At 45.1% G+C, this 21,806-nt stretch overlaps 1 protein-coding gene across 2 annotated transcripts in view; it reads left to right on the top strand.

Annotated features, from left to right (window-relative positions):
- Window positions 1-3,551: 3,551 nt before the first annotated feature.
- Window positions 3,552-21,806, top strand: part of CCDC12 (coiled-coil domain containing 12) — a 34,246-nt gene continuing 15,991 nt past the window's right edge. The window contains exon 1 of one of the 2 annotated variants that reach the window (XM_010561862.1): window positions 3,552-3,612. In XM_010561862.1, coding sequence (XP_010560164.1) covers window positions 3,610-3,612 — 3 coding nt within the window. In that variant the 5' untranslated portion in view covers window positions 3,552-3,609. The remainder of the gene's footprint in view (window positions 3,613-21,806) is intronic. The other variant, XM_010561871.1, reaches the window with a different exon arrangement.

Raw genomic sequence — 21,806 nt, 5'->3', positions numbered from 1 at the left:
TTTGGTTTTGAGGTTTTTCCCCCCCCCCCCCCCCCCAAAAAAAATCAAAATATCTTGCAGCAATTGCTTACTAAGCTTACAAGCCCTGAGGGCTGTGGCACAGCCTGCTCTGTCGTGGCTGGAGAGCTAAAGGGCTGCTTGCCTTTGAATTGCCAGTGTGTAGCTGAAATGTCCAAACCCCATCTTTTAGTCTGACCTGCTAAGGCTGTGCTTGGTGCTTCTGAGCAACAAGGGCATCAGGTTATTATTTGAGACTGTTTTTACGTCCTTGGGACAGGTCTGATGCGTGCAGGTTCAACCAGGGTGGGTAGCAGAGCCTTTTTTTTGCTTTGTATGAGCGTTGTTACTGTTTGTGAGTCCTGCAAATGGAAAGATCATCTCTCCCTCTTTTATACCCCCCCAAAAATTTCAAACCAAGGAAAGTGAATCCCCAAAAACACTCACAGTATCCTGTTATCTAGAAGCCATTGGAGAGCCAAGTGAAGAGGTGGTGGGAACAGCCTTGAAGGTAAGCTTTCTGCTGTGCTGGAGGAGAGGAAGCGCACAGGGAAGTACTGTAGTCTTTAACAGGGCTGTGCACATTTTCTGCCAGCTTATGACATTTAGAAAAAGTCTTTCTAAAGCTGGTAGCTTATATAACTGGCACTTAGCTCATGTTTTCACTGCCACCTTCAATTAACAGGAAAACCCCACCAAGTTTTTGCAGGGAGCCTTGTGAAAGGTCATGCAGTGACGTAGGTCTTTTCAAGTTCAAAGTTATGTTTTTTCTTTTTTTTAAGTAGCAAACTAGGTTCCAGCTCCTGAGGTCCTGCAGCAGGGGAAAGCAGGGACAGCCTTTTCCTAAATACACTGTACCATGTATTGCAGACCTCTCCTAAAGGAAGGCATTTGTGGGGTTAAGAGCTGAAGAACAGGATTCTTCGTATGGCTTTTATTTTTCAAATGACCGAGTACGGGCAGTAAAAGCTGCATGAGTGTTAAATGGATCCATAACACTCTCTTTGCCCAAGGCTCGTTGTGCTGATGCTAATGATGGTGCTGAGGCTTTATCCTTACAGTATCGCCCCGATTATCTGCTGTGTCTTTTTTTTTTCCTTCCCTAATGGCTGAAAATCAGATTAAAATGTTCTGTTTGCATTTCTCAGGAAGACTTTTTTTTTAGCTGAAGAAAAACTTTTGCCCAGTTTAAGCTTTAGCTTAGCATGATTGTATTTAGTGTCTTTAGTTTAACTGTTCCTGACTGTCACCTAACTATATGTTTTGAAGTGAAATGGGAGAGCAAGGTCTCCTGAATCTGCTTAAAGCTACCTGGCTGGAGGTGACTCCATGTTTGCACACACGGAGGTCCTGCAAATGCTTGCTGAAGCAAGCTGGAGCAGTTTGACCAGCAGTGAGATATGCAAAACTATGGGTGTTTTCAGGATGGAAACCTTATGGGCTGAGTTTCAATAGCACTTTGCAATTTTCTGGATTAAAAAATGAGTGCAGCGGCAGGGCGCTTCCCATGAAAAGCTGAAAGCGCTTGCACCACCTTGACTAAAAAATTGTTGTGCTATAGATCGGACTGAAGCTTTTTGGGGAGCTTTGCTTAATGGAGGGTTCAGTCCAGAATGCTGTTTGGAGCAGAAAGCAAGTCCTTGTCCTAGATAAGAAGTCACGAGATGGCTCTGTTGATCACTGCTGGCCGGTCTAAGGGAAGCTGTTGTCCCTGCCTATCTGAAAACTCAAATTCTGTTGCAAGTCCTCTCCTTCATACACAAGACGACGTATTTCCACAACCACAGCTTTCTGCTGAGCAAGTTGATAATTAACTGTAGTTACTTGTATTTATGAAATACTTGTCTGTAGGTTGCCCTTGAAACCGGTTCTCTGATGCATTCACATTTGCCTGGTCTGGAGTTAGACGAAGTCTTTGCTTGGGTGCAGCATGCACTGAAGTTTACCTTCAAGCGCTGTTAAAATCACCATGTAGTGTCAATTCTTCCAGCAGGCATGTCCTGCGATGTGTCTGTAAGCACCTTGTAAATTGGAGCTTGCATCTTAAAAATATTGAGGTCTCTGCAAAGCTAAGCTGATTTGGGGATCCATCTGTGATGAGGAAAACTGTGCTGGTAAAAAAGGGTGGGAAAGGGGAAGGTCACAGGCCCTTTAGTTGGCTTAGGTATCTCAATATAGCGTGTGTGTCATCCACAAATGCTTTTGGCTTAGTGAGGAATTTTATTTTAGTTAAAAATATGTGTACGTATATTTAGTAAAGGATTTGATAGGCTTTTCCTCTGGCTAGCACCAGAGAAGCAAAGAAGTAGTCAAAGAAGCACGTACATTATCTTTCTTGCAAGGAGCTAAGTACTTTTCCCACAGCTACTTATTTTTAGCAATAGATATCCGAGTAGAGGAACTGTCGTCTCGGATGCTGCTTGTAACCTGGGTCTGCTCCTTTGATCCAGCTGTTGAAATAATCTTGTGTGTAGCTGCTATTGAAATGAGAGGAAATACTTCATGGCTGCCAGTGGCGTGACAGGGCTGTGGCATGTTGCTGCTGGGTTAATTTGGACAACAGGAGAGAAGAGGGTGTTCAGAGGAAACTTCCCAAATTCGGCTTTGTGAGACTGCGAGCAGAGAGGTTTAAGGCGTGCTGGGCCAGGCTGTCATACGCTGAATGCAGTTAAAGTGTTGAGAGGAACTTTGGATCCACCTCTGCCCTTTCCCTGCCAGTTTCTAGGGTTTCAGGGTGATTCCCCCCCCCCCCCCCCCCCTTTCTAAAATACAGCTTGTGGCCCCTGTAAAGACGAAGAGGCAGCAAAGTCCACCGTGTGCGGGGAGGATTTGGGTGGCGGTAGGTTGGAGATGGAAGGGCAGCCAGCAGCGCTGGGCTCATTTGATAGAGCAGCTCTGTGCTAGGAAGACAGATGTAGCAATCCTTTTCTGTTCTGTTTGGCTTGTGGATGGGCTGTTGTGTCCTGTCTGAGGCTCAGCAGTTCAGGAAGGATGGGCCAGCATGCTTGAAGTGACAAGGAGACATGGCAGACTGGGAAAGGATGACCAGTGGGGAGAGATGTAAAGCAAATTGGACTGACTAAATGGAAGGGAGAGATGCTTGTGGTGCAATATGGGCACGATAAGGACCAGAAGTCCTCAATGCCAGTCCCGTTTGAGCCCTGATATCCTTTCATCTCCAGCATGGCCAGCACATCCCTGTCCCTCACCCACCACATGTGCTTCTGAACTCTCAGGGCAGCTCCTGGGATGTTTGGGATGCCGTTCCTTAGGCCAAGGCTAGTACAAGCAGATGCTTCGGGCAGAACCAGCTTGACTTAGACCATCTCTTTCATACTGCTTTTTGCCATCACCAGCAGGCACCGTTGCCACCTTGTCAGACTGCCAGCGGAGTAGCCCCGCAGAAGTTGGCACTTGGAGGCAAAATCTCTGAAAAGAGCATGCGGGATGTTTTCCTTTTTTTAGTATGAAACCGCTGTGATCTAAAAAACTTTGGGAGCCCCATGTGTATCTGGTAACTGGAGGGTTAACTTTCCTAGGAGAAACCAGCAGAAAGTTCATAAGATCTGATTTTCCTGATGCTCATTAATCTTGACTTACTTTTGCATTGCCATGGTAAGGGACAGAGGGTTTTTACATAATTTTTCTCTTTTCATCTGTACCCATAAAAAAAGATTAAGTGCTCCTTTTGAACCCAAACTAGACAGTGCTAAAACCTTGTCTCCTTTAATCTACTGCTCAGTAGTCCCAGCTGTGCTGTCTAGGTTGCCTTTTTGCTGGAGCTTTTAAATGGACTCCATGGAAATAACTGCCACGAAGCCTCTTTTCATCTGTCGCCGACAGCGTGCTCGTGCCGAATGAGTAGGAGCTCCAAAGGGTAATGCAGAGCCAGAGGGATGAGTTGTGGTAGTGACAGGAGATGTGGATGGTGTGTAGGCTCTCCACTGGGGAAATTTTACTTAGCCTTCAAATGGATAAACTTGTCTCTATAACTACTTGTACTTTAGGTTATTTAAATTGTGGGCAGCTTTTTATTTTTTAACAAAGAAACCCTGTTTTCCCAGGGAGGGAAGGCTGGTGGGGTTGTGTCTCTCCTCCCTAGCTGCTGGCCCCTACAAGCTTCAGGAAAAGAGGTTGGATATAGAAGGAGGCTTTCTTTTTTTACCACCCTACTGAAAGATTCAGTGTGAGCTCAGCTATTGCCATCTATCAGGAAACTGATTAGGGAGATTTGTTGTGAAGTTTAACTGTGGAAAATGTTTTGGTTGGAGCTCCTGCTTTATTAAACCTTGAAGAACATACCGAGGAGTCAAATCCATAGGAAAGCAGGCCTGAACCTACAACAATTCCTGCAGGAATTTCACTTGGCATCTCTTACTGAAGGAAATGCATAATGGTTTTTACTGGGAAGGCAACATCAGCATGGTCCTGAGCTCTTTGGCTTTGTAAATTGTGGTAAAATTCAAGAAATGTTTGTTGAACAAGAACAATGTAGTTAAAGGTCAGTTTGAAGATTTTTCCTCCCATGTGTTTGATTCCCTTTCAGATTCTGTTTTTGAAGCTTTTCCTTTATTCAGATTTGGTTGTATTTCCTTTGACAACTCACAGCATCTTTTTTTTTTTTAAACAAGGGTTCCACATTTGTTTTCCTGATGCCCTTAGTTCCATGAATACAGCAAATGCAAATCATCCTGCTCCTCAGATCGTGTAGTGTAAAGCAGGAACATTTCAAGGGTAATGTATTTTCATCTGGAAGAAAGTAATTTGAAATACAAATGCTGACAGGGAAAAGTAGTGTATATGTGAACTTTCAGACACACTCCTTAAGCTGCAAATGTGGTGCAGAAATGGGGATCCAAAGCTGATCTAAGCAGCAAACGCATTCCTGAGTGGATTTAGGAGAGCTGCAAAGGACATCGTTAATAAACAAAAATCAAGTGACCTTTAGTAGCTTGAACTTGGGAGGCAGTGAAGGGCAGCAAAGCGCTTGAAGGCGTAGTCCAGGCTGGTGGTGAAGACTATGTGAATTGTCTAAGGCTGAAGATTGTTTTCCAAAAATTAGGGACAAGCTGAAATAAGAAAATCTACTCTGTAAATATCCAGATTTCACCTGTTTCTTGCAGCTAATACAGATTGTTTGAGCTTGTGCAGCTTGTCCTGTGTCTCTTGGAACGTAGATGGCTTTGTGCCTGAAATGTGGCAGCTTCAGGTTATTCCCATCGCTTCATGCGAAACAAGGCACAGAGGTGAACAACAGGAATGCTTGTGTGGGTCTGTGGAGAAACTGGTCTTTGGCCCTGGGTTATATCCTCACCTGTGCTGTAAAAATCCAGGTTGCTTGGGACTGCTGGAGATTTTGTGCCAGGATAAGCATCGGTGGCACTGAAAAGAGGCAAAAAGTGGATTCCTTGTTTCTGCTTGCTCAGGTTCTCTGTCAGATCATCTTTAAGAGAGCTCTCCAAAAATATTTAGTTGTACCTAGGTGTAAAAAATGAGAGAATAATAAATAAACCAGATCTCTGCTTTGAAATACCATGAAACTGGCATGGCAAAGTATAAAGCTGCTTAATAAGCATCCTTTGTCTGTAGTGTTTGAATTTCCAAGGGAGTAGAGCAGATGGTTGTGCTGTTGGCTTCTGTGGAAATGCTTGTTGAAGGCATGTATTTCAGTATTATCCATATAATATAACTGTCTGTGTATATATATATATGAGTTCCTGCATTCAGATTCTACCTTCTCCTTCCTTGTAGCCTTCCCTCGGTTTCTTCACTTGTAAGGTGGGTGGTATAGTACTTTTTCTGTAACTTAGAGAGGAATGCTTGTATGGAAAAAAATCCTTGCTGTGGAAGTAGTATTTAGCATTTACAATCATAGACAGTCTTACTGTGCAGGCATGCTCTGGATGTGCAGGCTTGCTTTTTCCTTTTGCACTCGGCTTTGCCACTATTAAATTCTGGGACAGTGTTTGATTGCTGTAGCTAAATAACAGGATCCAATACTAGGTAATTTCCCAGTAAAAGGCCTAGGTATTCCTCTCCTTTTATAACAGAATATCTGGTGGCTCAGGGGGATGCTGCTCATTTTCCAGAAGTATCCATCAGCAAAACCAAGGTGGAAATCATCGTGCAGGAGGTGGGGGAGATGCTGGAGCGGCATGGCTCAGCCCCTGCTTGGCTGCCGTGCTGATGTGCAGGCTCACCTGAGCTGGGGAGATGTCTTTCTCCGCACCGAGCCCTCGTAATGCAATAATCTTAACGAGCATAATAGCCACATAGCTGTTTCTCTCCTGCTCTCTTGGCCAAAAAGCCTCGAATGAGGCAAAAAAGCAGGAGCCTTCCCTCCGAGGCTATATGACCTTTAGTTGTATTTGTGCAGGGAGGAAGGGTCTCACTCCTGCTCCTTCGCTTTGCGTCCCTGCGCCGGCACTTTCGTGGCTGTGTCGTGCATCACGTCGGAAAAAATGGCTTTGGCCGCAGCCCAACCTTTTGTTTAACATTGCTTTTGCTTTGCAGCCAGATCGCTTCCCTGCTCCTCCATGCCTGCCCGTGCTGGCAAGAGAGGTAGGAGGGGGAGGAAGGCCGCGGTGCTGCTCGTTTCCTTTGCAGCGTAGCTCTGCGTCGTGTTTTCCTGCCATCGCTGTGGATGAGGAACCTTTCCGTCTGTTTTCCTGGCTGTCCCGAAGAATCGGTTAATCTGCAAAGGCCGGTGGGCTCCGGCTGAAGCAACTGAACCATCTCTCCGGCAGAAGACCAGTGTGTGGCCCTGCAGCTTGGCTTGCTGCCGTCCTCGGATGTGTGTTTTCTGCTTAGTTTTTATTTTGGTGGAGCAAGGCAGCCTTGTGTTCTTGAAAGCAAAGTACCAAGCGGCTGAGAAAACAGTTGCTGTGGAAACAGAGCCTAGTAAAGTTATTACAGCGAGAATAAAATGCACACTTAGGGCTACAAAGGCTTCATTTCTATTCGAGCTTTATTAGGAAAGTAATAAACTATCGCAGCGGTGCTCAGATGGCTGGAGATGGAAGCCTGCAGACAAAATGATTGTGCTTCCACCAGCGACATACAAATAGATGCGCAGTGGGTGGCCAGGAGTGGTCGGTCATTTAACCTTGGGAAATGTTCCTTGAGGCGCTTCTCTACAATGCCACCCCAAGAACGTTGTCTTTGAGATAAGAGGGTTTTCCAGAGCTATGTTGGTGTACCCCAGGGTCTGGGGTGATGGGGTTTGGGCATCCCTGGAGTGACGTGGCTTGGGTGTCCCTGGAGTGATGGGGAAGATGGGGTCAACGGGGCTTGGGTGTTAATTTGCATCAGGAGTTTGCTGGAGATCTTGGCTGTTTCTTGGTGCCTGAGGCGAGGTCCTTTGCCAGGCAGGCTCCGGCATTGTGTTGCTTGATTGGTATCCGCAGGGAAAACTGTCGATACTAAAACCTGAAAAGCAATATATTCTTGAACACTCATTTTGTTTGTCTTGCGGCCAGTGTGAAATATGGTTTGGTTTTGTTTTGTTTTTTCTCAAACTCTGGAAACCTTTTGTGACTGTGTGGTTAGGAGAGGCTGGGAAATAAAGTCTGGGAGTAAAGGAGTGCCAATATATAATTACTTAAAAGGGTGCTGTACACAGCACAAAGGTGGGAAGTAAAAGCTTGCAGGTGAATAGTGTTTTGTCTGTGCATAGCTGATGACAGTCCTGTGAAATAAGGAGCTATGCTTGTTTTTGTAGGAAGGTGGGTCTCTGTTTCTCTTAAGGATGTGCAGAGTTGGTTATAGTCAAGACTCAAATTCATGTCTGCTTATTCAGAGCTCCTTGCCATAATCACTGGAAACAGTGACAGTCACAGCTGTCTCCTTCATGCACTGTTTGACAGGTTTTAGGCAAGGGAGCCAAATAAATACAAGTATTTTGCTTCAGCTGTAGTTCCCAAGATGCTGCCATGCAGATGTAAGCCAATGCTACTGGGGAAGAAAGTGGCCTGGCTTTTGCTGCTCTCTCTGCCCTCCCTCTGGTGAGCTGAGGTTAAAACAAACTGAGTCAGGTTAAAACTAACCCAACAGGAAAAAGGAAATGCTTGGTTTCTGTCTGCTTTGATTCATGGATCTGGTTCACAGGGAGATCTTGCGAACAGGAGGGGTGGGGAGGAGGACGGACGGACCTTTGTTTAAGCGCTGGCTTTTGTGCATTTGTGAAACTGGCTGTAGGCTGGAGCTTAACAACCTTTTACAGCCGTCCAAGTGGATCCTACTGTGGCTGCATCCTGCCTGTAGCTGCCTGTTCTGGCATGCGTTTGACCCTGCTGTGAACTGGTTCAGGAAGCTAACTGGCTTTTATTTTTATTTTTTTCCCCTTTTGTTTGTTTGATTTGGTTTAATTTTTGTGGGAGGGTAAGTCCTTGAAGCGGTTTCCCATGGGGTGAGGTAAGCACCGGTGATGGGAAGGTGTGGCTGGTGGGGATGGATGGAGGGAGGATGGGGATGCAGGGGGGCTCTGGCATGGCCACCTTGGATGGGACAGGGGACAGGCTGTAGGATGGCAGTGCCAGACAGGCCAACCTGAAAGGCTTGTCACTGAGCCAGGGCTGGGGCTGACAGGTTGGGAAGCTAGGCGAGATATATTTATTTTTAAGCCTGTGACAGCCAGTGCCTAGGTATAAATAATGGAGTGTGGTGGGATTATTTTGACTAACAACACACAGAGCTGGCACAGAGGCATCCGGGATAATTGATTTAATGGATTTGAAAGGCACTTGAGACAGGTTTTCCAGCAAGTGCTCTCTGCGGTGCAGTGCTCCTGCTCATCCTTGGGAGATGCTGGACTCCCCCAAACTTGTTTTTTTCAGTGCACCCGCTTGCATTGCTCTGACATGGCTCTGGACCCCCAGCTCTTGAGGGATGGCTGGTCTTGCCATCGGTTGCAGATGGATAAGGAGCAGCACAGAGGCTGACAACCTGCTATGAGTCTGTCAGGGATCTGCAGAGCTGCCGAGACCTGGGGAAGCTCGGGGAGTCCCTCCTGTTCTGAAACCAGCAGCAATTAGTAATAGTGACACAAAAGCTTTTCAATCTCTGACTTTTGCCTCTCCGAAAGACAGCAGTGAGAGAATGACATAATTGATCTCATCGGCAAAATTCATCAAGTGTTGTGTGGTTGGGATTACTCAGCACAGTTGTAGAGCAGATGGATGGGTAAAACATTTTGTTCCACATGATTTGAGTGTTAATTGGGCTGTGCTTGGTTTTGGGAATCCCTGTGTGTTCATTCCCTCCTGCAGTCTCACACTTTGATGCAGGTGGAAGAGGAGCCTTTCTCCATTCCCATCTAACTTCTGGTCGGTTGTGGCTGTGTGAGGAATTTGGAAACAAGGCTGGCAAAAGCTGCGTTTTTCCTTTTTTTTGAGGGAACGTGCAGGGCTTGTTTTTCCCTCTGACCCAAAACAATGTTATTCTCCTTCCTGCCTTAGAGCTGTTGCAGAGAGGTGGAAAGAAGACACAACTACAGGAAAACTTGCTTGTTGGGGCTGCAGTGTGCATCCTTGTGGATATACCTGAGCTCATCCCACTCCATGCAGTGAGGTACTGCTGCTTCTCTTCCTGATGGGGACATCACCGTGTGAGCATTCAGCCCATGATGCTCTTCCCTGGAGGCACCTGCCGCAGTTTTTCCCTGTGGTGCTGGGGAATTCAGGCAGTTTCCCAATGAGACAAGTAGTTGAGGTTCTTGCTGACCTCTTGTTGAAGAGCCCTTAATGTTCTGTCCCGTTAGCCGTCTGCTTTGTTTTGCCCATTTTCCACATCGGGTACTTCTGCTAAATTTCCATGGTCTTTGCTTGGGGCCATATTCGCTGCTGGCTCTATCATCTGAATTGTTGGTGTGCTGCTACTATACTGCAGGGGTTTCGGCATCTCATGTGATGTCTAAATGAACAATTAAACATTCATAAAGGTTGTCACGCTCTTAAAAATAATTAAAAAAGAGATACACAAATATAGGGGACCACTCGTATTTTGTGCTTTTTGAAAAAAAGAATGCAAAGCTTGGCTTTTGAGTACTTTATACTGTCATCTGTATGTTTTGATCTCTTTGCAAAAGTGAGTATTATGCTGTTCTGCTGTAAAACAAGTCTGAAGGAGGTCAGGACTTGGGGTCCCAGCACTGTGGGCTCATTCAGTTCAATGAGCTAAATAGACAAAGTTTGAGTGAAACTATTTGTTCCTTATCAAAAAAACATGGGTCCCTGAACTGAGTTTTCAACCCAATCCTGAAATGTTAGCTGAGGCTCAGCAGATGCTTTGTGGTGGCTGTAGGTGGCTCGGCACTGCCCCTCTCCTGCCATCAGAAGGAGAGAAATAGTTTTGTATGGGAAATTGCGTGGCCAGCAGGACTAGGGCAGTGATCGTCTCCCTGTACTTGGCACTGGTGAGGCTGCACCTTGAATACTGTGTTCAGTTTGGGGCCCCTCACTACAGGAAAGACGTTGAGGTGCTGGAGCATGTCCAGAGAAGGGCAACGAAGCTGGTGAAGGGTCTAGAGCACAAGTCCTATGAGGAGCGGCTGAGGGAACTGGGGTTGTTTAGCCTGGAGAAAAGGAGGCTGAGGGGAGACATTAGCGCTCTCTACAGCTACCTGAAAGGAGGTTGTAGTGAGGTGGGTGTCCATCTCTTCTCCCAAGTAACAAGTGATAGGATGACAGAAAATGGCCTCAACTTGCGCCCAGGGAGGTTTAGAGTGGAGATGAGGAAAAACTTCTTCACTGAAAGGGCTGTCAAGCACTGGAACAGGCTGCCCAGGGAAGGGATTGAGTCACCATCCCTGGGGGTATATTTAATACACATGTGGATGTGGTGCTTAGGGACATGGTTTAGTGGTGGATCTGGCAGTGTTAGGTTAACGGTTGGACTGGATGATCCTAAAGGTCTTTTCTAACCTAAATGATGCTATGATCTACCACAGCCCAGTGGAGGATTGCAGCATATGGAGAAGGAAGGGTTCAAAGGAGGCTTTGTGTCTGTATTTCTGTGAGGAGCTATTTTGTTTTTCAATTAAGCATTTTGTTCTCAGCCAGTTTGGTGTGTGTCTTGAGAGTCCCCGTTGGCTGTGACCTTGCGTGAATCACAGAAAAGAGAAACTGCAGTTGTTAATGCTGTGTCTCCCTGCAATGCCCAATTGCTTCGATGCTGGACTGTAAATACCTGGGTTGCACTGTCTATGAAATTGTTGAATTATTTGCCAAGCCTGTGTGTTCATTTAGCCTCACAGCATCCCTCTTGGGTGGCTTTGAACCATCCCAATTTCACAGATGGGGAAATTAAAATCTTGTTGCTGAAATAATGTGTGTTGTAAAAAGCCTGAATGAATGGTGGTCTGTTGCTGGGCCATCCTCTTGCTACACGAACATAAGGTTGCTGTTGGTTATAGAGGAATTTTCTTTTCAAGTTTAGTTCTCTCATAGGGTCCAAGCAAATAATTTATAATACTAACAAAGACGGGATGGTCCTGGTGATCTTCATCAGTATGCAAGTTTCCCCAGCATCCTTCTGCCTGGGAGAACAAGGTCAAATGCAAAAAAAGCAAAGGAAAATCCATGGCAGGGTAGCTTGGGAGCAGTGGCCGTGTTGCTGCATCACTGGCTGGCGTTGCTTTTCAACGGCCTTTTTTGTTTAATTTATGAAGAGGAAAAACAGACCTCCAGAAAATAGGTTAATCATCAGCTCCAAAAATGCAGAGTTAGGTTTGTCTTGCGCCCAAGTGGCACCGCTTAATTAGCGCGTGCAAAGCTGTGATTTACATTTGTGAAACTCTCAGTAGTTGGTCTAACTTTTTTTTTAAATAAATATGTGGTTGGGAGGATTCATGCGTGGAGCATCTTGGCTGCAGCAAACCTTTAACCTTTCAACAAGGTCTTGGTGTGTAAACACAAACCTGGTTGTAGTCTTTTCTTGTCCCCCCCTGCTCCCCCCCTTTTTTTTTCTTCCTTGGAGAAATGAAACTGGCCATGTGTAGCATTTGGTTTTGCTTCTGCTTTTATTCGAGAGTAACAGAAGTGACACATTAATGCACTGAAATGCCTCTAAAATCCAACCAAGCTAGCCTGGCCCTCTCTTCCCTCCCACCCTGGAGGAGAACAAGAAGATATCTGGAACAGTGTCCCTGTCTGCAGTGGTGGCTTCTTGGCTTTAATATGACTAACAGGTGGCTTTTTTAAAGTTTTTGTTGTTGTTGTTTTTTTCCTGGATGGTAGAGAAGAATAATGTGACTTAGTGAAGATGTGATGGGGGTTAAAACAGGCACACTGTTTCTCTGGCACAAACAGAATTAATTCTCAAGTTAAAACCCCTTTTTTGGTAGAGATTCAGCTGATTCCTGAATGTTGTGTCCTGTAAATCAATAGCTTTTATTGGAGGATGGGATGAGTCTTGCAAGCACATTAACCTGTCAGACTCAAATAAAGAAGTTTTGTCATTGGTAGAACAAGCTGTAATGGTCTGCTCTGCCTGCTGCCAGCACTGCTTTTTCAGAAGGGCTGGCTGTATCTTCTCAAACGTGTCAGTGCTCTGAACGCAGCCTACAAAACCTGTAAAACTTTCCATTGCTGATACTGGTACTTGTATTAGTGGGTGTTTGGGAGCGATGCTTTTTCCTGCCCATCTTCAAACACATTTGCCCTGCCATTTCAAGGATGGATGGTCCTCCTGCATCTTTGCAGACTGGGAGTTAAGTAGTCCCTAATGGGCATTTGCTCCATTTAAGGCAGCGGGTCTGGTTGTGCAGATTTCCTTTGGGGAACCGATGTTAGACTTAGGCCTCAGAAAAGCACCACTTTATCTCTCAAATGTTAATTATCGGATGCTTTCGCAAATTGGCAGCTCCATCCGTTCTCCCTCAATGTGCAAGCCTTTCTCTGCCAGCGCGGTGGGGCTCCCGGCTGCCTCCCCCTGATGGGTTGCAGCCTTATCTGTTAGCAGCGTGCCGTGTCTCGCCAGCCAGGGCTGTGTCTTGACTGCGGAGGGTGAGTTCACACGAAGGAAAGCCTCGAATTAGCATTTTGCATTAATAGAGAGGATTACAGGAGATGCTTGGCACGGGGATTGGGAGAGGACTTGTCATTCACGCTAGATTTGAGGGCGGTGGCAGAGCATGTCTAATAACCACCTAATGCAGGCAATGCCAATGTATGTGCATGTCCATCGTTAACAAAATTGGTAACGATGTTGGAGCAGCATCTTGTGCTGATGTGAATGGCACTGACCTGATTGGATCGGTGTAGGGAGAAATCCTGGGGTGAGGATGGAGGATGAAAAGTACTCTTAAACTTATTCAGAGCCCAGAGAAGAATGGTAAGAATTGGTCCAAAATGGGTGATGCCAAGGAAATTTGGTGTGAAATGGTGTTCTTTGGTAGCCTGTTGTGCAAAACTATTAGAGGGAACTGGTAGCCTATGTGTGCGCAGGGGTTCAGACAGCTTCCCCCAATGCTCTTGTTCTACATAGCTTAGATTTTGCTTTGACAATGTCCTACATGGAAAGGAGTTAGTGACATTTCTACTGTATTGGGATGGAGAAGCTTATTCATGGCTTTTCTAGCTCTTCATTGCCTGAAAAAGTGTTTTGGCTTTGAAATGTCTTGTTCTTCCCGCTCAGAAATGCCTACTTCTTCCCCCTCAAGCTTTCACCATCTAATTGAAGCTTATGTGTTTTCACATATGCAGTCTCTTCAATAAAAAGTTTGTAGTTCTGATCTCAGGGGAATATTTGTGTCACTAATTTCACCAGGTGACAGCAACTTGCTGCCAGAAACATTCTCCAGTCTTTGCTGTTTAACAGCGGTGTTTGCGACACAAACATGCAGGTTCTGAAATTGTGATAATAGATATATTTAAACCTGCAAACCACAGCCATTTAGGGGTTATTTTGAGTTATTTGAAGGGAAGGAATATTTTTGCTTGTTTACTATATAAAAAAAAAGGGGTCTTAAATACCTTTCCTTTTGGAAATGTGAGGGGTTTTTTTTTGGAGGCATGGACATAAACCAAGTTGTTTAATTTTCAGAGGCAGTTTTTGTTCCTTGTGTTTGTTTCTTATGGGAAGTCATGCTGTTAGGGCTCCGATTTAACCATTTCCATAGTAACCAGCTATGACTGAACCAGGATTAGGACTTCAATAAGGAATAAGCAGCAGGGACACAGAAGCTCCGGCTCTTAAAAATCATGGTTTTTACAATTACCGCAAGGGTTGCTACGAGCAAATGGATTCCAAACAGCTTTTGAAAAATATCAGTGGATCTCGGGTACTGAGTATACTTTAATGATGTTTTTATGTTCAGAACTTTTTGCTGTAAAATTTTATTATGAGATCCTTTTTTTAGGCTACTTAGAGAATTGAAACTCTATTGGTTTTAAAACATGCTTTATTGCTAATAAAAACCTTGAGCTACTCGGTGACATTTCATGACTTAGCTTTTTGCATTCTGGCATTAAATGTCTTGAAAGAGCAGTGAGGTGGGAGCAGGGCTGCACAGCGGTGCCTTGCCAGACTTCAAGGACATCTAAGCTTAAATCTTGGCCAAGCGGGAAGCAGAAAGTGCTAGTACGTGCCATGCTTGGACCAATGCACTGTAACTCCGTCCTCACCTCGGAGCTGACCTGACCGCCGTGTATGCTTCAGTACAAAGAAATACCAAGGAAAATGGTGAACGTAACCAGCAAACAAGATGAATGCTCGTTACCTGGATGAAGTTGTCCACTTGTGTCATGCAGAAAATCAGACTGTATGACCTGGGAGCTTCCCAATTGTCAGAGATATGAGGACAGGCTGTTGTATGGGCTGCTTTTCTTGCTGATTCCAGTGCTAGCAGTTTGCCTTGCATGGGCACCCTGGGGCTGGCTCGTGGCAGCCAGTAAGTGGGAATAGGAGCAGCTACAGCTCAGCTGGCAGTGAATAGCTTGAGAGATCAAACTTGCTTTGTTCCAGCACTGACCTCTTTTTAACTCCTCAAAAAGAGACAGTTATTTGTGCCAAAGAAGCACTTGACTGGTAACATGACCATCATCTAAGCCTTAAATGAAAGATAAGGAGATCTTTAGTATTCTGGTCAATCCCCAAGGAAAATAAGTCAGTATTAGTTCCCGGGAAGAGGAGAAGCTGTTGGGTCATTTTGTTGACTTTTAAGGGTTGCCAGGGGATGGCTAGCTGTGGCTCGGTTGCATTTAATATGGGCACGTAGGGCCAGCTAAAGCCTGGGGGATTTGGAAGAGCAGCTCTGCTAAAGCTGGGGAGGAATGGAAATGTGAGTTGGAAGATTTAGGCAGATATCAAAACTTGGCTATTTGGTTATTGTAACTTTGGGTAAAGGCCAACCCTGATTAGAGGGCGAAGCAGTTCTTCAGGTAGAAATTTTTAAAGGATGGTGGAGAAAAGAGAAGGACACAAATATAAGCATCAGTTTATGAAGTGTATTTGGGAAGGAGTTAAGTGACACACTTGTGTCATATGGGAATGATGAGCTGCTTTCCAGCCCAATGGTGATGAGAGAATATTAGATGTGTAGCAAAACCACTTAAAATCAGCAGTTGTAGGTAATTTGCACCTAGGAATCTTAAAATAATCAGCTGAAGAGATTGTTAGCCTGCTGTGTTTTGATTTAAATCTTTTCTGAATACTGGATAAATTCCAAAGGACTGGAAAAGTGCTAATAAAACACCACTATTTAAAAATAAAGGCAAGAGGGGTAACTTGGGTGAAGCCAGTTTGACTGCTGTTGGTGTTGAGCAGAATGATGAAAAGCCTGATTTGTGATTCTTTTAACTAAGAATGAGCAAAAGGGAGTGTCATTTTTTTGTCATGTAAATTTGATTTAGTGAAGGGTTAGTATTGCACAACACACTGGTTAAAAATTACATCTCTGAAATGGCTAACTGATAGCTTAATAGCTGTCAATGAGGAATCATCATCTGGCAGAAGTGTCGCTTTTTGCGGCCTGTGCACCCAGTATTTCCATTAGTCATTTGGAAATATGTATAAATTTTCTGCTGGCTTGATGAGAGCTGACTCAAAGTCTCAAGGCTGGCGAGGTCCGAATAGCGATTGTCATCTGTTTGTATTAAGTATGAGCCCTTCTGAGCAAAGAGGGGTTGCAGGGTATGCGGATGTGCGCTCCGTACATCTGCGTGGGGAAAATACAGGGTTTATCCATAAAATGGGTTTATCTCTGGGAAACCAGTGGCATTTAGAAGGATGCTGGTTCTTGGACTCGTGTGTCAGGTGAGGGATGGGGTCCCCTCCGTGTTGCCCTGGTTCACGTGGTCCAGTGTGGGCATTTGGAAGCATCTTAAGTCAGTGATGGGATGGGGGTAGGAAGAACATGCCACATTAACCTGGTGGTTTATCAAAAAGATTTGAGAAGTGTCCTTGATCATAGGGCACAAGTGTTTGCACCCTTTAAACATATCGAGTACAAAATGCTCTTTGGAAGTGAGTGATGGCAGGAACCAACAACTGGAAATAAGCTATAGCATTGTATGGGCTTCAAGAGAAGCTGCTGAAGAACGGAGTGGCTCTTCCACCAGCTGCGTTCAGGACAAGGTTGTGTCCTTTCCCTTTTCTTGGAAAAGATGCTTTACTCGAATGTGGATTGCCACAGTGTAGGGATAACTGGCTGAGACTTCCCAGATCAGAGGTATTTTAAAAGTCAGGCAAGGTGATTTAAACATCCCTTTTGGCCTTAGGTCTTCGAACGCCATGCAAAGTGAGCTGCTTCCCTTGTTATTACGGTGGAAGGCACCAAATAGCTGGGCAGGCTCCTACCAGCAAGAAAGAATCATGATAAGATGCTGAAGCCCAGGGGAAAGTTTCATATTTCTCAAAATGTTGTATTGCCCAGAGCAGATGCTCTTGCAGGTAGCCAAGACCTGCTTCACATGCAGGGAAGCACATGATGGGTGGGAGAGTTTGCTTTACTGCAGGTAAAATAAGTCTCATGTTTTCTAATTTCATATGCAAAGTTCTGCTGTATGCCGGGAGAGGAGATGATAGAAATGCCTTCCTCGACTGCATTTCTCTCTGCTGATTATCAAGGCTTACCTCCTGCTTTGTGATATGACCTGCCTGAAGTCTGGGAAGTGGTAGAACATGAAATCTGGTGCTTTCCCCCAAATGCTGGAGGAGCCTGATATTTTGCAACGGGAGCTCAATAAAATCCAGTTCTTCAGCAGGCAAATAAAGCTTCTGCCTGGCAGGACCATGGGTTGTGGGTGCTGACATGAGATGGACTCATCTCCCTACTAATGACCCAGAAGTCGTCATCTTCACTGCCCTCCTGTTACATGTAAACTGTAGCTTTTAGCTACATGTTGACTGTGCTTACAAAGTGTTTTTACCAAATTGTCACTGTCCATCTCTGAATATTGAAATGTCAGATGTATTCTTCTCTCTGCCTGGTGCTGGCTAGGAGGGAACTAATGCAATTAATGCTGACCAAATAACATGGTTTACATCCCAGGTTTGCAGGACCCAGGTTCTGAACCTTGCAGACGTCATGCAGTTCCCCACATGTGTTCAGCTAGGAGCACAAGCTATTAACTGATCCCATGTAAAGCTTGCTATGGGCCTTGTGGGTGTTGCAAAGAGGCAGCTGACACCCTTCTTTGAACAACCTGATGCAAATCTTCTTGGATTTATGCCTTGAACAGGCAGTGGATTAGTCTCTTTTTATCTCAGACCTCTTTGTGAAGAGTGGGAGTCTGTGGAGCAGAAGTCTTCATGTTGGTAGCTACAAGCCAAGCATTGCCAGTTGCGATGTCTGTGAATTAAAATAGGTAGGAGACTACAAACGAGCAAGCTTTTTAATGCTGGGAGTTTATCTTTGGAGTGTCTCCTTCCAGAGACTGAAGGATGGAAATGATTTTATTTGCAGGTAGTTGGTGAACAGTCTTGTAGACTGTCTGTGTGTGTCTCCAATCTTATGACTTGCAGCTAATATTAAACACTTCACTACAGGGTGCCTTGAAAAGAGGAATTGCTAAGAGTGAGAGTGGAATGGCAGAGGGGTTATTTTTGGCTCCCTTTGTGGCATTAAGGTTTGAAATGTGAGAAAATGAAGTTGAACCGAAAAGTAGTGAGAGTTGAATTGCTGCTGTGCACCTGTGGGAAGTGACCACCAGCCAGCAAAGGGAAATGCATTAAAACACTTGAAGAACAAACTGGTAATTAGGGCAAATGCTGTTTTGGGGAGGAATATTTCTTTTCCTGTGTTAAGAAATGAAAATTGTGACACAACTGTTGAACAGAAATATTTGAAGAGGATGATGAAGGGGCAGATCTTAAGACAAAAATTTGGAGCAAAGTGGAGAATCCCAAGACATCGCTGCTGTGTCAAAGTCCTGAGGGATCTGATAAATCCAGTATGGGCAGAGAAGAAAGAGGAGAGAGATGGGGCAGTGGTGAAACATGGAGCCATAAGATTAGTTGCATGTTCAAGAGGCTGTCTCTGTATCAATAAATGATCACGGTAATAGGATCTGCCTTTCTACAGCCCTTTGCTCCCGAGGAGGCACAGCATCCTCGCCGCAGGCTCTGTATCTTGCGTGTGGTTTCAGGTTCTGCACCTGCAGGAGTGGCTGGAGAGGGAAGCTCCCCCATGTTCATGCAGCCGTTGCCTGCATGGCTGGTTGTGCACAGGAGGAAGGAGATGTTGGTTGCAAACCCCCATTTTTTTTCTTTGCAAGGGCAGTTAGTCATCCACTTCTGCACTAAGCAGAATGTCAAGGGAATGTTATTTCCCCCCTTTCTGTCTAATTATTAATGTCTCTCAATACCACTGTCTCTCAGCTATGCTCAGGCAAGGTGGCATGAGCGAGGAGGCTTTGTATCTTAGCCAGGTTAATTTATAGCACTGATGGATGCAGTGTGAGCTGCTCCAGCTGCCTTTGCGCTGAAGCGGATGAGTGCACACGCAATCCTTCTGCAGAGGATGCAGTGCCTGCGTGTGAGGACAGTAGTGTCGTACGGCGTTTCAGCTCTGCCCCGGCTCTTTGTTGACACTCCAGGGATTTCTGGGAGGTATTCCCTGAACAATTTGGTTGTATTATTTCAGACTAAAGTGAAGCATGTTTGTTTTGAATATAATTTCAGGGCATGTTCCGAGTAGCTACCTGGAGAGTGCAGGGGGTGCAGGTAAAGCTTGCTATGGTAAAGCTTTTTCTATTGCTAGCCAAAGCTACAGGCATTGCCAAGCAATGGGGTGCATCTCTGGTTTTTGTGGAGGAGTAATGATCTCTAAGGGGGTCTAACAGAATTTTTTTCTAGGAATATCACCGTGACTTGAGAAAATATTACAGTGGTATTGGGGAATAAATTAAATTAAATCTGTGAGCGGATCTAATGGATCAAGCTGCTGTGAGCACCAGATCAATCCTCTCCTTTCTGTGCCCTGCTGCTGTTGTGCACAGTCAGTCTCTAAGGCTGCAGACACTTTAATTGCCGCTTTCTGCTGTAGTAATTGAAAGTTCAGCTTTCTTATGCAGCAGGAAACCCCAGCATTTTGGGTGAGGTAGTGTGGAAAGCAGAGGAGGGATCTTCTCCAAAGCCTGGCTGGCTGGGTGCTGCTAGCTGTGCATGCTGCTTGCTTCCTGCTCCAGCCTAAAACCATCAAAAGGTGGTTTGAATCAGCTGCAATTTATATGTATATTTAGAAACCTGTGACAGCTCCCTCCACGCAGCATCTAGAGTAAGCTGCTGTTGGTTTATAACTTTGCCTTTTTTCAGCTGGTGTGAATTCAAGTGCTTGAAGGCAGCAGAGGAAGCCCTCGTGGTAAGCTGTGGGTAGGGAGTGTGTGCAGGGGAAGGCAGCACAGCCTGGCTGGAATTGTAAGCAAAAAGCTCGGCAATTGGAAGAGGAGCAGTGATCCTCATCTGCTGCATCCATCAAATATTGCTTTAGACCCCTCCTCGTTTTTTTTGTAGAGTTGGTGATGAGCTTCCTCATTGCAGAGCAGCGACTGTTCCTGATGCTGTGGGAGGTTTATGGCCTCTTTGCCATGTGTCACCTCTGCCCTGTGGCTGGGGGTTTTCGTCACTCTGCTAATGAAACCGAAATCTTGTTTACAGACTGTCTTGCAAATAGGGAACCAGCATTAATTTCTCTTGCTGGGAGCGGGGGGGGAGAGGGAAGCCTGACTTCAGACATCCATTTCAGACCTTATTTGTGTTCCACTTGCACGCTGATCTGTCTGGTGGATCCTGATTAGCGGTGGATGATGGCAGGGAGTAGAATTTAGAGGGCATTTGTGGCAGTGATGAGCAGGCTGGAAATGGTTAAGTGCAGTTATGCTGTCTCCTTGAACTGTACTGCCATCCTCATTATCCTGTGTTCCCTTCTGCTGAAGTACAGGAGGCACCGTATCTCCTTCTTCCCAGCTCAGGACATCCCCAGGGAGATTCCCGCACCCATTCTCATGCTGCTGAAGGGCAGTGTGCCTGCTCCGCGTTGTCCAAGAAGGTGCTACGAGGAGAGCCATAGCAGTGGAAAAGTCCCTGGTTGAAGGCACTACGGGACTTGTTGCATGAAGTTGTGTTTGCTGGTGGTGTGCTTGATTTTTCTAGGAATATCACCATGTGGGTAGGGAGCCGGTCTGTGCTGGCTTCCCCCAGCACATGCTCCTTACCCACAGGAAAATATTTGGGTGGTAATGGGGAATAAATTGGAATTGGGGATTTTGGGCAAGCTCTAGAAGGGTGGTGGGATTTCAATATGAAATTATTTCAGCATACAGGGAGAAGAAAGATTTGCAGCAATGCAAAGAGTGCAGGCTTGCGGTGGGAAGAATGGCCACGGCTTGATGTGAATATTTTTGCCAAATATCTCTTTAGGATTTCAGAACCTGCTTATAACCCTCCTGGATAAAATTCTAGCAAGAATGAGGGGAATGCAGGCTCTACATGTGTGCACTACAAGTATGAAGAGATGAAAGGAATGAGAAAGGACTTAAGAGCGCAGGAAGGTACTTCCCACAACTTTAAATAATGTGGACTGAAGGGTGTCTAAATATTACCTAGCACTAAGCTCACACCAGAAAGTTACAGCAGGCTGTGTGTGCTCTTATCCAGCCAAGCTCATGGTCTTTATTGAACAAGAAATGTCTGTGCAAGTACCACAAGGCTACAATGGACTTAAAAATAAAATTGTAAACAGGGAGTTAAAGCTGAACTAAACATTGGTTTTAGGAATGATTTTTTTTTGTTTATTTCTTTCTAAAAAGAGAGGACCATTTTTCTTGCCCTTTGATCAGGAGCTGAACTTGAACAACTCCAGTTGCTGATGAGCCTGAACCAGAACTGAGCTATTTCCTGGCTCGTCTGCCTGTTTGCATGTAATCTAATTTTTAACCCAGGTCACAGAATACAGTTTTAAAGTTCATATAGTCAAGATGCATGTGATAAGCTGCTCACTAGAGAAATCTTTCTGGTCCTTTCAGAGGTTGGGAATAAGTTTAGCAGGTGAATAATTTTGGTATCCTGAAGTTGGCTATTAGATGTCTGAACTCTCCAGTGAAGCTTTTAACAGAGCAAGGAACTAATCAAAGTAATTTCTGATCTGAAAGTGATGTTGGTCATGTTCTGGTTATAACCAATTTTTGCTTGCAATTTTCCAAAGAGAGATGAGAACCTATTTCAGGGTTGAAAAAAAGACTTTGAACGGACTGACCTGGAGGGCTTAATCTCTTTGAACTGGGTGAAAAGGACTGCAAACCTTTGTGATGTGATGAAAGACTTTTCTTGAAAGTCTTTTCTTTGGTCTCTGAGCTGTTCCTAGTGAAAGGTGG

Source organism: Haliaeetus leucocephalus, unplaced genomic scaffold (assembly GCF_000737465.1).
Source record: "Haliaeetus leucocephalus isolate CR32 unplaced genomic scaffold, Haliaeetus_leucocephalus-4.0 Scaffold0, whole genome shotgun sequence".
NCBI lineage: Eukaryota > Metazoa > Chordata > Aves > Accipitriformes > Accipitridae > Haliaeetus > Haliaeetus leucocephalus.
The sequence above is the reverse complement of the archived record's forward strand: the minus strand, read 5'-3'. Positions and strand labels throughout refer to the sequence as shown.